The 16,210-nt window shown below is 34.4% G+C and overlaps 1 protein-coding gene across 7 annotated transcripts in view; it reads right to left on the bottom strand.

The window, feature by feature from the left end:
* Window positions 1-16,210, bottom strand: part of SCLT1 (sodium channel and clathrin linker 1) — a 257,508-nt gene that overhangs the window by 97,908 nt on the left and 143,390 nt on the right. For 6 of the 7 annotated variants that reach the window (XM_047855214.1, XM_047855220.1, XM_047855216.1 and 3 more), the window contains exons 14-15: window positions 8,880-8,951; window positions 1,000-1,074 (exon numbers count right to left, since the gene is read on the bottom strand). In XM_047855214.1, coding sequence (XP_047711170.1) covers window positions 1,000-1,074; window positions 8,880-8,951 — 147 coding nt within the window. The remainder of the gene's footprint in view (window positions 1-999; window positions 1,075-8,879; window positions 8,952-16,210) is intronic. The other variant, XM_047855217.1, reaches the window with a different exon arrangement.

Here is a 16,210-nt window from a genome sequence, read left to right as displayed (position 1 = left end):
TTTCCTCAATTAAGCCTATTCCTTACTCTATGCCATGTAATATTAAGAAATTCATCCCAGCCCTGATGTATAGCAGGTGGCAATCTAAATGGGATCTATACCTATTCCATAACATATAGTAACTCAGAAGGAATCAACCTTGCAGGAGAAAGATGACCATAAAGGTCCCACTTGGAATATGACATGTATGCTATATGCTGCTTTGTAAAGGACTCATTTACTATCTGATGTCATGATCTTTTTATGTCAATAACACATATATGTCACATGCTTTTTACTGATTGCTAAGTTTACTGATTTTCTTTATGCTATGTAGCACAGCATGTATGTACTCTTCTTTGAAAATCAAAGTCTGACTGTAACATTTAGTATTTGTTAACATTAGGTAACTTACTTAACCTCTCTACAAAAGTTCCTAATGCACCACTTAAAACACCGTATATTCTGCACCAAGTGTAGTCTCCATTTTTTCCCAAGGTATTTTACAAGAGTGGGATATTTACTGATGATAAAAAAGCTATCTAAGTAAGAAATAAATTTTAAACTACACACTTCTTACAGTATTTTTTCATAAATATCATTTGGGTAATATTTTTCTACTTACAAAATAAAAACCTATACTTTTAAAAGGTTAAAATCAGAGCAATGTTGTAATTTTCTGGTTATACATATTTGTATTTATAGATGGCCTGAACCCAATAAAAGTTGGCATAGAATTTAAAAACACAAGGAAGATGAAGTAAAATTTACTACTGGAATAAGGTTTAATCAAGGATAGCTACTTCAAAAAATGTACACCTTTAAGTAAAAAGTACAAGTACTATGGCCACTCTTATAAAGAAATGTATTCAGGCAATACTAGTATTTAAGTACAGATTCTGAATATATTCCAGGTAAAAACATTCACTTATAATATAGGGATTGCTGTAGGCAGTGTGATGAAAGCAAACAGTAATAGTGAATATCTGCAGTTGAGTTTAGGTATTTTTTCCTTTTTACCTTTTCTAGTTCTTCTTCCACTGCTTTTTTCTCCCTAATGGCTCGTTCAATTTGGCTTTGTTTTTCAGCACACTCCTATAAATTCAATTCATATTGTAAATAAATATGTTTGTAAAAACTTAAGAAAAAAATGGGTAAAATGATTTGTTTGTAACAAAGAAATACCAACAAACAAATTCTTGTTTGTAAGAAGAATACCACACTTACCCTATCAACAGAGCATGACCATATTGATTATTAAACAAAAACAAAAACACCTCAATCTTCAAAGAGCTGCCTATCTCAGGATTTCAGAAATCGCCTCCAGCACAGAATGTCAAGGAGTTCTAAGTAAACATACTAAATGGGTGACAGAGGTTGAGGGATTCCAGAGAGAAAAAAATAAGACCCCTTTCTCATATTAGTTTTATTCATATACTCATATCACATATTTTAATTTCTTAAAAATGTTATTTATTTTCAGAAGGAGGGGGAGGGAGAGAATGCATGTGTGAGCTAGCAGTGGAGGGGCAGAAAGAGAGGGACAGAAAGAGAGTACGAAGCCCAATTTACAAACCATGAGATCGTGACCTGAGCTGAAATCAAGAGACCTCTTATCACGTATTTTAAAAGGAAACACAGAACTGGGCAGTGACACCATATCCTGAGGATAACCTGTGGCCTAAAATGTACATGGGTATATAAATTCAAAATTTTTTTTTTGGCAAAACTTATAAACAGCCAATGTACATAGTAAATTTTATTAACATGATCATTAAACATTTCTGCTCATGAGGCACCTGGGAGGCTCAGTCGATTAACCAGCCAACTTTGGCTCAGGTCATGATCTCGTGGTTCATGGGTTCGAGCCCCGCATTGGGCTCTGTGTGGACAGCTCAGAGCCTGGAGCCTGCTTTGGATTCTGCGTCTCCTCCTCTCTCTGCCCTCCCCTGCTTGCACTCTGTCTCTAAAATAATAAATAAACATTAAAAAATTTTTTTTAACATTTCTCCTCAAAAGGCTTTAATCAGTAAAACTGAGCAAGCATATCAATCAGTTGATAAAATTTAATATTTTGCAAATGAGACTAAACTAAAAACAACCTTTATAATGACTGGCTCCTCACAGCTATTTGTTTTTAACTATTTATTTATTTTTGAGAATCAGTGTGATTATTTTCTACTAATTGTAGATTATGCTTTGGATGAACCCGCTTACTGTCAGTACACTACTAATTAATATTCAACTATCTTTAGCATAACTTTATTTTATTTTTTATTTTAAAAATGTTTATTTATTTTGAGAGAGCATGTGCACCTGTGAGTGGGGGAGGGGCAGAGAGAGAGGGGGAGAGAGAATCCCAAGCAGGGATGGATCCCATGACTTGAGCTGAAATCAAGAGTTGGACGCTAAACCGATGGGGCCATCCAGGTGCACTCAGCATAACTTTATTTTATGTAAGTACTGTATATCAAAATGTTTTTAAATTTTGAAATAAGCTTCTAAATTGTGAATTCTGATTACAATGAAGATCTTAACCCTATGTTACAAATCAGATGATTAATCTAAATTATCTTTCATTAAGCTAGAATTATTAGTGCACAAGAAATGAAACTTTAAACATTCCATATATATTCATATAGTAAGTCGCTAATCTATGAAAAGGTAGTTTTATGGTGTGATATTTGGGATTTCTTCTATGTTGATATGTGATTTTTAATAGACTATTTTTAGAGCAGTTCAGATTCACGGAAAAATTGAGAAGTCAGAGATTTCTGCTATGCTTCTTGACCCCATAATATGCAAAGCCCTCCCCTATTTTCAACATCCCTCACTGTAGTTATACACTTGTTAATACTGATGAACCTATAATGACACAACCTTATCACTCAAAGTCCATAGCTTACATTAGAGTTCACTCTTGGTGCTGTTCATTTTGTGAGTTTGGACACATTTATAATGATATGTATTCACTACAGAGTAGGTACAGTGTCCTAAAAATCCTCTCTGCTTCACCTATGCCTATTTATCCCTCTCTTCTCCTTAACTCCTGATAACCATCAGTCTTTTTACCCCATAGTTTTGCCTTTCCAAGAATGCCATACAGTTGGAATCAAACAATATGTAGCCTTTACAGACTAGCTTCTTTCACTTAATAATATGTGTTTACGTTTCCTCCATGGTTTTTTTCATGGCTTGATAGCTCATTTCTTTTTAGTGCTAAATAACTGTCTGAATGTACCACAGTTTATCCATTCACCTAACTAAAGGACATCTTGGTTGCTTCCAAATTTTGGCAACTGTGAAAAAAGCTGCTATAAACATCCATGTTGAGTTTTTTTGTGTGGACATAAGTTTTCAACTCCTTTGGATAAATACAGAAGAGTGTAATTGTTGGACAATATGTTAAGAGTATATTTAATTTTGTAAAAAACCATCAAACTGCCTTCAAAAGTGGCCATACCATTTTGAATTACCACCAGCAATGAATGAGAATTCCTGTTGCTCCACATTTTCCCCAGAGGTTGGTGGTATCAGGGTTCTGGATTTTGGTCATTCTAACAGGCATATCTGGCACATACTTGATGTAATGAATGGCACCTCATTATTACTTTAATTTGCATTTCCATGGTGACATATGATGTGTAGCACCTTTCTGTATGTTTATATGCCATCTGTATATGTTCTTTGGTGATGTGTCTGTCAAGGTCTTTGGTCCAGTTTTTAATTGAGCTGATTTCTTACTGTTGAGTTTTAAGAGTTCTTCATATATTCTGGATAACAGTCTTTTGTCAGTTATGTCTTTTGCAAATATTTTCTCCTAATCTGTGGTTTGAATTTTCATTCTCTTGACTATCTTTCACAGAGCAACTTTTCATTTTAATGAAGTCCAACTTACCAATTGTTTCTTTCATCAATCATGCCTTTGATATTATATCCAAAAATTCATTACGAAACTCAAGATCATCCAGGTTTTCTTCTATGTTATCTTCTAGGAATTTTATAGTTTTGCATTTTACATTTAGGGTTATGACCCATTAAAAAAAACTTTTTAATGTTTATTAATTTTTGAGAGACAGAGAGGCAGAGCATTAGCAGGGGAGAGACAGACAGGGAGGAAGACAAAGAATCTGAAGCAGGCTCCAGGCTTTGAGCTGTGGGGCTCAGACTCATGAGCCATGAGACGAACTGAGCCGAAGTCAGACACTTAACTGACTGGGCCACCCAGGTGCCCCAGGAATGTGACCTATTTTGAATTAATTTTTGTGGAGGGTGTGTCTGGATTCATTCTTTTATATGTGAATGTCTAATTGTCCTAGCACCATTTGCTAAAAAGACTTATCTTTGCTCCACTGTCTTGCCTTTGCTTCTTTGTCAATGATCAGCTGACTGTATTTATGTGGGTCTATATTTTACTCCATTCTAGGTTGTTTTATTTCATTTATTTTATTTCATTGATCTGCTTGTCTATTCTTTCACCAAGATCACACTATCTTGATTATTATAGCTTTGGAGTGAGTCTTGAAATCTGGTAGTATTAGTCCTCTGACTTTCTTCTTCTCCTTCAGTGTTGTGTTGGCTATTCTGGGTCTTTTGTCTCTCCAGATATACTTTACAGTCAGTTTGACAATATCCACAAAATAACTTACTGAGATTTTGACTGGGATTGCACTCAATCTATGGATCAGGCTCTGAAGAACTGACATTTTGACTGAGTCTTCCTATCCATGAACATGGACTATCTCTTCATTTTTCTACTTCTAGTTTGATATCTGTCATCAGTTTTCCTCACATAGACTTTGTATATTTTGTTAGATATATATCTAAGTAATTTTTTTTACATGCTAAGGTAAATGGCACTGTGTTTTTAGTTTAAAATTCCACTTGTTAATTGCTGGTATGTGGGAATACAATGGACTTTTGTATATTAACTCTATATCCTGCAACCTTACTATGCTATGATTGCTTCTTTCTTTTTGGTTGAATTTTTTGGGGTTTTACTTTTATTTTTTATTTTAGAAAGACAGCACACAAGCAGGGAAGAAGGACAGAGGAAGAGAGAGAGAGAGAGAGAGAGAGAGAGAGAGGGAGAGATTGATTTTTAGGCAGGCTCCATGCTCAATGTGGAGCTTGACATGGGGCTCAATCCCATGACCCTGGGATCATGACCTGAGCCAAAATCGAGTCAGATGCTCAACTGACTGAACAACCCAGGGCCCCCCCACCCCCATCACTTTTTTTTTTGTTTTCTACATAATTATATCAAATTTATTCCTTCCCAATCTATGTAACTTTTATTTCCATTTTTAGTCAAATGGCATTAGCTAGTACTTCCAGGATGATGTTGAAAAGTAATGGTAAGAGGTCACATCACTGCCTTGTTCCTGATCTTAGTGGGAAAGCTTCTGGTTTCACAGCTGTAGGCTTTTTGTAGATATTCTTTATCAAGTTGAGGAAGTTCCCCTCTGTTTCTAGTTTACTGCAAGTTTTTATCATGAATGGGGGTTGGATTTTGTCAAATGCTTTTTCTATAGCTGCTTATATGATACCCATGTGATTTTTAATGTAGATATTAGTAACAAGGTTGGATCACACTTCTGAATCTGGTGAACGGCATATAAATAATGGTATGTTATATACTATGCATCTCTCTCTACCCAATTCACCATTTCACTGCCCAATGATGACAAAAAAAAAAAAAAAATTTGGTTAACCTCAAACAACAAAGTTAAAATTAGATAGAAAAGTTGAACCTTTCTAGAGAAATATACTAATTCTATTAAAAATTCACAGTAATACTAAAGCGAGTATTTAAAATTACTATTATTAAAAAGCCTTCATGAATATTTACTATTAATCACCACCAACATTCCTACCTTTTGGGCACAATATGACCAAATGATAACTAGATATTTTTTCAAGTACTCATGGAGTATTTCCAAAATTATACCCTATAGTGTACCATAAAGAAAATCACAACAAATGTTAAGAATCAATATCATATAGACTATAATCTATGGCCTCTATTTAACTAGATTAGAAACCAATAATAAAAAGATATCTAAATACCTATGCACATGGAGATTCAAAATTAGACTTCTAAAAAATTCACATATCCAAAAAAGATCATATTGAATTTTTCATTTTACTTGTATAAAATTTGGGCATTTATAACCAGTCTTTTTACTATTTGCTGTAGATTAAAGTTTTATTTATTTATTTATTTATTTATTTATTTATTTATTTATTTATTTATAGATCAGGGGAGGGGAAGAGAGAGAGGAGAGAAAGAATCTTAGATTAAAGTTTTATTTATATATATATATACATATATATATATAGATAGATAGATAGATAGATCAGGGGAGGGGAAGAGAGAGAGGAGAGAAAGAATCTTAACCAGGCTCCTCAGCACTGTGAACCTAGAGTCCAAAGCAGGGCTTGATCCCCTGAACTGCAGGATCATGACCTGAGTCAATATCAAGAGTTGGATGCTTAACCAACTGAGCCACCCAGGCGCCCCACTATTTACTGTAGGTTAAAAATAATCTCTCCTATTTGGCAGAATTAAAACCTTGAGTTTTCTTAAGAGAAACTGTAGGAGAAATAAAAGCTGTGTTGCTCTCCAAAGGGAGACATGTGGGTAGAGAGAGACTGGTTCTGGCCTTTTCTTAAACCTATCAAAAAAAAATCTGCACACTAACTTAAAATACAGGTTTTTTTTCCTTCCTGCAAGCATAACTTAGTTTGGGGTTAGCTAAAGTATGCTTAACCTCCCTCCTTGACTTCATGTTTATGGTCCAGCTGATAAAATTGGTATTTAAGAATATAAATCAATAGCCAACATCAGGTTATTATGTCTCAAACTACAGTCTGAGTTTCTGAGTTACCTGACAAAATCTGCTTTTTTTTTTTTTAAATTTTTTTTCAACGTTTTTTATTTATTTTTGGGACAGAGAGAGACAGAGCATGAACGGGGGAGGGGCAGAGAGAGAGGGAGACACAGAATCAGAAGCAGGCTCCAGGCTCTGAGCCATCAGCCCAGAGCCTGACGTGGGGCTCAAACTCACGGACCGCAAGATCGTGACCTGGCTGAAGTCGGACGCTTAACCGACTGCGCCACCCAGGCGCCCCAAAATCTGCTTTTTAAAGTAGTTGAACATGTCCTTCTTCAAACATATTTCTCAATGTTTGATATTTCAAACACTTTTCAATTATTCAGGACAGTTCCCCATGGAATCAACATGACATCACATAATATTTAATATCTTTAGAAAAATCCACTTAGCTATGTATTATAATTGTTTCACTATAAATCCTAAGAAATACAATTTTTTGCTCGAAATTGAGTTTACACAGCTCTGGTTGTGTAAACAGATAAGAATTATTTTTAAAAGCCCTGCAGATCTTATCCAACACACATTCATTCCTTTGGGAAAACAGAAAGAGATAATGTTCTTGTCCTTCCAGAGTTTACAAGCCATTAAATGATCCTGGACTGGGGAAAGACTTTCTTCTAGCTATGAATCTACTCAAAGCTAAACCAGTCCCTGTAAGACAACAAGCAGAATAGCAAGGTAATAGAAGAAGTAGTAAAACTTGAAAACAACAATTAATTAGACATGACTATTTGGCCACACTGCATCCCATTAGTTTCACTTAATGTTCCTACATCCTTAACACAAATGACATTAAACAAAAAGTAACACTGGTTTCTAGTCTATTACTCTCAGGACCTGTACACAAAGACTAAAGTCTCAAGATGTACATTACAGAGCTTGTAGAATGTGGAAAAAGATCTGTTCTTTCCTTCAGAATTGTTTAAATATTAGTCAATAAGTATTTATTAAAATACATACTGTGAAAACACTGTGCTAGGCAATGAAGATAAAAGAAGGCATAAGACTTTTCTCCTTCAAGGTGTTTATAATATAATTGGAAAGATAAGATTTGTATAAAGTAAGAGAAAAGGAGAGTGAGGGAAGGAGATGGGAGATGGAAAGAGAACTAACTTAATGTAACATATTTATTACAAGACATATGTTGTTGCTAAGTTTTGTAGGCAGCATTAAAAGTGAGGTAGAGATTCAGAAAGGATTAGAGTTTGTGAAGTGGAAAATATCTTCCCAATCTCTAAAAATTCTTGTACTTTCATTCCCCTATAAGCAAGGTTATTAAATTCCATTTCATCATATCTTAATGTTAAATTTACATATTTAATCTCACCTCTATCGAAACAAGTATTTTTTTTCCTTTCTCCTCTTTGCCTATTTATCCTTCAGTACTCTATCTCTTTTGGGAAGCTTGTCTTTCTTCTATCCCACTGATATATATACTTTCTCTTACTTTCTACTTAATCTCCCAGATGAAACTAGCATGTGTTAGCAGCTGCAGATGGGTGCTTCATAGCATGCTGTGCATTGTCAAAAAAAAAAGTAATAGTAAAATGTGATAAATGCCATCCATCTGTCCTCCTAGACCACAGGCTCCAGGATTACAGTTAACATGTTTATCTTGATTTTTAATCTTTTCCTAGAATCTAGCATAGTTCCTGGCTTAGTATCTTCTGAATGAACAAGAATGTGCATTACATGACACATTAAAATGTATTCTGGCTTTAAAATAAGCAATATTCAGGGTCGCCTGGGTGGCTCAGTTGGTTAAGCTTCCAACTCTTGGTTTTGGCTCAGACCACGATCTCATGGTTCGTGAGATGAAGCCCCATATCACGCTTTGTGCTGACAGCATGGAGCATGCTTGGGATGTTCTCTCTACCTCTCTCTCTCTGCCCCTCCCCTGCTCTCTCTCTCACCCTCACTTTCAAGGTGAGTAAATAAACATTTAAAAAATAAGAAAAATAAAATAGACAATATTCAGAAGAATATAGTCTTCTAACCTACCATTTGAAGGGCTGAAAGTTCTTCTGTTAGTCGAGAAATCTGTACATTATACTGTTTTCTTGTGCTTGCAACCTGTAATTAAGACACTCATAAATTGTTTAGATTCACAAAAATTGATTAATACCCAATAAAAATATTTAGGATAATTTTGAGAAAAAAATAAAACTTTTATGGCATAAAAAATAAATAACCACCTGAGTATTAAAGAGCCAAGAATTATTTAAAAAAATTTTTAATGTTTATTTTTGAGAGAGAGAGAGAGAGAGAGAGAGAGACAGAGTGTGGCTGGGGGAGGGGCAGAGAAAGAGGGAGACAGAATCTGAAGCAGGCTCCAGGCTCTAGGCTGTCAGCAGAGAGCCCGATGGGGAGCTGCGAGATCATGACCTGAGATAAAGTCAGACACTTAACTGACTGAGCCACCTAGGTGCCCCTAAAGGGTCAAGAATTTATCACAACAGTGGAAGGAGAGTGAATTTCTATGAAAACTTACCATATTTGAAGTGAAAACTGGCAACATTTCAAAATATTTACTTATTAATCCCCTTATAGATATTAAGTCATTATAGGTTAACATAAATAACATTTTATGAAAAATAAGTTCATTTTCCAAAATAAAAAATTTTCTAGAAAAATGTTATTATTTTACATTTTTGTAAATTTCCTTAATGTTTGAACAGGGGACAGCCAGATTCACATTATCTACTTCTGTGTTCAACCTGTTGTGTTGCTTACCATCAGCCTCTGGAAAACACCACTGTACACTCATCAGAGAACGAGTATGAAAAAAGAAAACAGTAAACTATAATTATGAAAGTAGGTGTGACCTTCCAGACTCTCTGAACAACACTTTAAGAACTGGTGCCATAGAGCAAGTCAAGAGAAAAACTGAATTACACACTAAAAATGTAACTAGTAACTTTTAAGGCACTTTTGTTTTATAAGAAGAAAAATACTTTCATATTGCATATATTTCAGTATAAAGTAAATTACTTTGTGAGAAAAACTCTTATTTCAATTAACATTTAAAATACTTAAGAAACAGTATGACTTATGTGTACAAAATATTTTGAAGAATTAGTTACATTTCATCGAGATGACTCCTATGACAGTATATTTTTCTAATTAATAACTACTCATACTTTTTAAAAAGACCATGAAGGAAGGAGGAATTAAGATGGCAGAGCATCATGGAGATCCTGAGCTTGTCTTGTCCTTGAAACACAACTAGAACAGCACCAAACTATTTTGAACTCCTAGGAAATTGTTCGGATGATTAATGCAACAATCTGCATAACTTGAGTTTGTCCTTAACCTATAAGGGAAGATAGGTCAGGGTTGCAATAAACCTATATACAAGAAATTTTGCAGGCCAAAAAGGAGTGATATATTCAATGTGCTGAATTGGAAAATTATGCAGCCAAGAAATCTTTATCCAGAAAGGCTGTCATTCAAAATAAAAGGAGAGATAAAGAGTTTCCAAGACAAACAAAACTAAAGGAGTACGTGACCACTAAAGCATCCCTGCAAGAAATTTTAAGAGGGACTCTGAGTGGACAAAAGAGAAAACAAAACAAAACAAAGATCAAAGCAACAAAGACTAGAAGCACCAGGGAACATTACCAGAAACAACTCTATAGGGAACACAAGGGCACTAAATTCATATGTTTCAGTACTCACTCTAAATGTCAATGGACTAAATGCTCCAATCAAAAGACATAGGGTATCAGAATGGATAAGAAAACAAGACACATTTATATGCTGCTTATAAGAGACTCATTTTAGACCTAAAGACACCTACAGATAGAAAGTAAGGGGATGGAGAACAATCTATCATGCTACTGGTTGTCAAATGAAAGCTGGAGTAGCCATACTTATATCAGACAATCTAGACTTTAAAATAAAACCTGTATCAAGAGATGAAGGAGGGCATTATATCATAATTAAGGGGTCTATCCATTAAGAATATCTAGCAATTGTAAACATTTATGCTCCAAATGTGAAAGCACCCAAATATGCAGAAAATCAACAAGGAAACAATGGCTTTGAATGACACACTGGACCGGATGGTTTAACAGATACATTTAGGGCATTTCATCCTAAAGCAGCAGAATACACATTCTTCTTGAGTGCACATGGAACATTCTCCAGACTAGATCACATACTGGAACACAAATCAGCCCTCAACAAGTACAAAAAGATCAGGATCATACCTTTCATATTTTCAGACCACGAGTTTGCTATGAAACTCGAAATCAACCACCAGAAGAAATCTGCAATAACCATGAACACTTGGAGATTAAAGAACATCTTACTACAGAATGAATGGGTTAACCAAGAAATAAAAGAGGAAATTAAGAAGTACACAGAAGCCAATGAAAATGAAAACATGACAGCCCAAAACCTCTGGTATGCAGCAAAGGTGGTCATAAGAGGGAAGTACATAGCAATCCAGGCTCTCCTAAAGAAGGAAGAAAGGTCTCAAATACACAACTTAACTTTACACCTTAAAGAGCTGGAAAAAGAACAAATAAAGCCCAAAACCAGCAAAAGAAGGGAAATAATAAAGATTAGAGCAGAAATCAATGATATAGATTGAATCAAAGAAACAACAGATCAACAGAACCAGAAGTTGGTTGTTTGAAAGAATTAAGAAAATTGATAAACTCCTAGCCAGATGGATCAAAATGAAAAAGGAGAGGAGAATGAATAAGGAGAATGAAAGAGGAGAGATCATCACACCAGAGAAATACAAACTATAATAAGAGAATATTATGAGCAATTATATGCCAACAAACTGGTCAATCTGGAAGAAATGGAAAATTTGAATAGACCCACAACCAGTAAAGAAATTAAATCAGTAATCAAAAATCTCCCCAAAAACAAGAGTCCAGGGCTGGAAGGCTTTCCAGGGGAATTCTACCAAACATTTAAAGAAAAGTTAACACCTATCCTTTAAACCTGTTCCAAAAAATAGAAATGGAAAGAAAACTTTCAAACTCATTCTACAAGGCCAGCATTACCTTGAATCCAAAACCAGACAAAGACCCCCTACTAAAAAGGAGAACTACATACCAATTCCTCTGATGAACATGGATGCAAAAATTCTCAACAAGATACTAGCAAACCGGATCCAACAATACATTAAAAGATTTATTCACCACAATCAAGTGGGATTTATTCCTGTGATCCAGAGCTGGTTCAATATCCACAAATCAATTAATGTGATACATCACATAAATTAAAAAAAGGGTAAGAACCACATGATCCTCTCAATAGATGCAGAGAAAGAATTTGACAACATACAGTATCCTTTCTTGATAGCTGTTAAGAAAGTAGGGATAGAAGGAACATACCTCAAGATCATAAAGACCAGATACGAAAGACTGACTGCTAATATCATCCTCAATAGAGAAAAACTGACAGCTTTCCCTCTAAGGTCAGGAACGCGACAAGGAGGCCCAATCTCTCCACTACACTGTTATTCAAAATAGTGTTGGAAGTCTGAGCCTCGGCAATCAGACAAAAAAAAAGAAATAAAAGGCATCTAGATCAGCAAGGAGGAAGTCACACTTTCACTCTTCGCAGATGACGTGATATTTTATGTGGAAAACCTGAAAGACTCCATCAAAAAACTGCTAGAACTGATCCAGGAATTCAGCAAAGTAGCATAATATAAATTCAATGTACAGGAATCACATTTCTATACACCAATAATGAAGCAACAGAAAGAGATAACAGGGAACTGATCCCATTTACAATTGCACGAAAAACCATAAATATCTAGGAATAAACTTAATCAAAGAGGTGAAAAATCTATACACTGAAAACTATAGAAAGGTTATGAAAGAAATGGAAGAAGACACAGAACAGTGGAAAAACATTCCATGCTCGTGGATTGGAAGAACAAATATTGTTAAAATGTCGATACTACCCAAAGCAATCTACACATTCAATACAACCCCTATCAAAGTAACACCAGCATTCTTCACAGAGCTGGAACAAACAGTCTAAAATTTGTATGGTACCAGAAAAGACCCTGAATAGCCAAAGTAATTTTGAAAAAGGAAACCAAAGCTGGAGGCATCACATTTCCAGACTTTAAGCTGTATTACAAAGTTATAATCATCAAGACAGTATGGTACTGGCACAAAAACAGACACATAGATCAATGGAACAGAACCCAGAACCCAGAAATGGACCCACAAACGTATGGGCAACCAATCTTTGACAAAGCAGGAAAGAATATCCAATGGAAAACAGACCATCTCTTCTGAACACAGTGTTGGGAAAACTGGACAGCCAAATGCAGAACAATGAATCTGGACCACTTTCTTACACCATACACAAAATAACCTCAAATTGGATGAAAGAATTAAACATAAGACAGGAAGCCATCAAAATCCTAGAGGAGAAAACAGGTAACAACCTCTTTGACCTCAGCTGTAGCAACTTCTCACTGGTCTCCAGAGGCAGGGGAAACTAAAGGAAAAATGAACTATTGGGACTTTATCCAAATAAAAAACTTCTGCACAGCGAAGGAAACAATCAGCAAAACTAAAAGGCAACCAGCGAAATGGGAGAAGATATTTGAAACAACATATCAGATAAGGGGTTAGTATCCAAAATCTATAAATAACTTATATCAAACTCAACATCCAAAAAACTAATAATCCAGTAAAGAAATGGGCAAAAGACATGAATAGATACTTTTCCATAAGAGAGATCCAGATGCCTAACAGACACATGAAAAGATGCTCAACATCACTCATTAGCAGGAAAACACAAATCAAAACCAAAATGAGATACCACCTCACACTTATCAGAATGGCTAAAATTAACAACTCAGGCCACAACAGATGTTGGCAAGGATGTGAAGAAAGAGGAATCCTTTTGCACTGCTGGTGGGAATGCAAACTGGTGCATTCCCTCTGGAAAACAGAATGGAGGTTCCTCAAAATTAAAAATAGAACTACCCTACGACCCAGCAACGGCACTACTACATATTTATCTGAAGGATACAAAAATGCTGATTCAAAGGGGCACACGCAGACCCTTTTTTTATAGCAGCTCTATCAACAATAGCCAAAGAATGGAAAGAACCTAAATGTCCATCCACTGATGTATGGATAAAAAAGATGCAGCATATATATTCAATGGACTATTACTCAGCAATCAAAAAGAATGCAATCTTACCATCTGCAACAAGGTAGATGGAACTAGAGTGTATTATGCTAAGCGATGTAAGTCAGCCAGAGAAAGATAAATAGGATACAATTTCACTCATATGTGGAATTTAAGAAACAAAACAGAAGAACAGAGAAGAAGGGAAACAAAAATAAGATAAAAACGGAGAGGGAGGCAAACCATAAGAAACTCTTAAGTACAGAAAACAAACAGGTTTGCTGGTGGATAGTTGGGTAGGGGGATGGGCTAAATGAGCAATGGGCATTAAGACGGTCACTTACTGGGATGAACACTGGGTCTCGTATTATTATATGTAAGTGATGAGTCACTAAATTCTCTTCCTGAAATTATTACACTATGTGTAATATACACTATTACACTATGTGTAATATACACTATGTGTAATAATTTGGATTTAAATTAAAAAAAAAGGTCGTGAGGAATATTGATACTGATGCTATCATCAGTAAACATATCAACAAAGATTTTTGGAAATATTCTAGATCTTATAAAATAGATTATTTCTAAAACATGATGTAAACCTTCTTTAGAACACTTATAAAATTGACATATATTTTATTTGGTTAATTAATAGAAGTTATTTTTCTGAAGACCTGACAAACATATGTGGGTCCATTTTAGCTCTATTTTAGATTTTGATGTAAACTTTGCCTATGAATAATTGTATAAAGGATCAATTCATCCTATTTATGGGTCAGTGATAATCATAGTTACTATTTACAGAGGTTTGATGTGTTAATGACTACTTAGAGCAGTGTGTTATTATTTGATTCTCACCAACAATCTGCTTAAGTAGTCAGTATCTTCATTATAGATGAGGAAGATCAAGGCACAGAGAAATTAAGTCATGAAGGTTTTTAGAATATACAAGTTTTGGTTTCTATAAGGCCAGTCATGTCTGCTTGTCTCTCTCTCTCACAATTTTTTAAAAGTGTTCTTTTTAGTATCTAGAAATGAATGCAGTTAGCATGAGGGTTTATGACCATAGTCGTATATATATTTTAAAACATTTTTACAATAATGTTGATGACTTCAGCAAATTAAAGTATTCATACTTTAAAAAAGACTGTGTATAACTACTGAGACTGATGGTGTATCATCAATAAAATTATATGCTACAGAGGTCACAGAAAATTTTCTGAGGTTGGTATCTGATAAAATATAATGTAAACCCTGCTATATGAGCAAATAACATGTTTCTGGAGGTAGTTTAATGTGGTTGGGGTTCAGAAGTCTGTAAGGGAACTAAAACCCCCTCTTACCCAACCTCACTTTCTTTATGTAAACATTTTCTTTTATAGTTTATGGATAGTAAGGATATCTATAAACTAAATAGTAAGACAAATTAACAAGAGACAGAAATAGAAAAGGACAATGATAGTACAAATGCTGCCTAACAGGATGAATATAATTTTGATCACCAACTTTAAGCTATGACTTAAAATAAACAGAAAATCAAAATCAAAACCAGTATCAAATAATTTTTTTTCACAAATTAAGTTTTACTTGAGAGAGATCTGAGCAATAGCTTTTTCTGCGTTTTAAAGAAATAAGCTATTGTCATATTTTGTTCAGTTTTATAGCCAGAACATAAATATGTGATAATTTATTCATTATATTTACTTTAGTTAAAAAAAGATACCACTTAAGTCATTAGATGTAAGTTATCCCCAATTCAACAAATTAATTCTACATATTTGGAGGACATATTAAATTATAATAATGGGACAATTACCAATACAGGTGAAAATTTTCAATCAAAAACATTAAAAATGTTTTCAAAGTATAAGGAAATACATATTACATGTTGTATAAAATCTTATTATAGTTTGTTTACAAAAATACCTACTCTTGAAATTCCACACCTGCAGAATTACAATATGTAGAAAGTGAAAGATTCCTCATTATTCTATCTTCCAGGCTTAACATTATTCAAAGATTCATGTATAGGTCTCCAGAATTTTTTGTTTCACAGATGGTTACAACATTTCTTCGATAATTTGCAATTAAATGAAAATTCAAAGGACAATGCTAAAAATAGTGCTTATCTCTGGGTACTGGAATTATGATTTTAATTTTCTTTTACATTTCTTTCTCTTACATTTCTTTTCATAATGAACATGTAT

The sequence above is a fragment of the Prionailurus viverrinus genome, chromosome B1 (assembly GCF_022837055.1).
Source record: "Prionailurus viverrinus isolate Anna chromosome B1, UM_Priviv_1.0, whole genome shotgun sequence".
NCBI lineage: Eukaryota > Metazoa > Chordata > Mammalia > Carnivora > Felidae > Prionailurus > Prionailurus viverrinus.
Note: the sequence above shows the minus strand (reverse complement) of the source record. Positions and strands in the feature narration are given on the sequence as shown.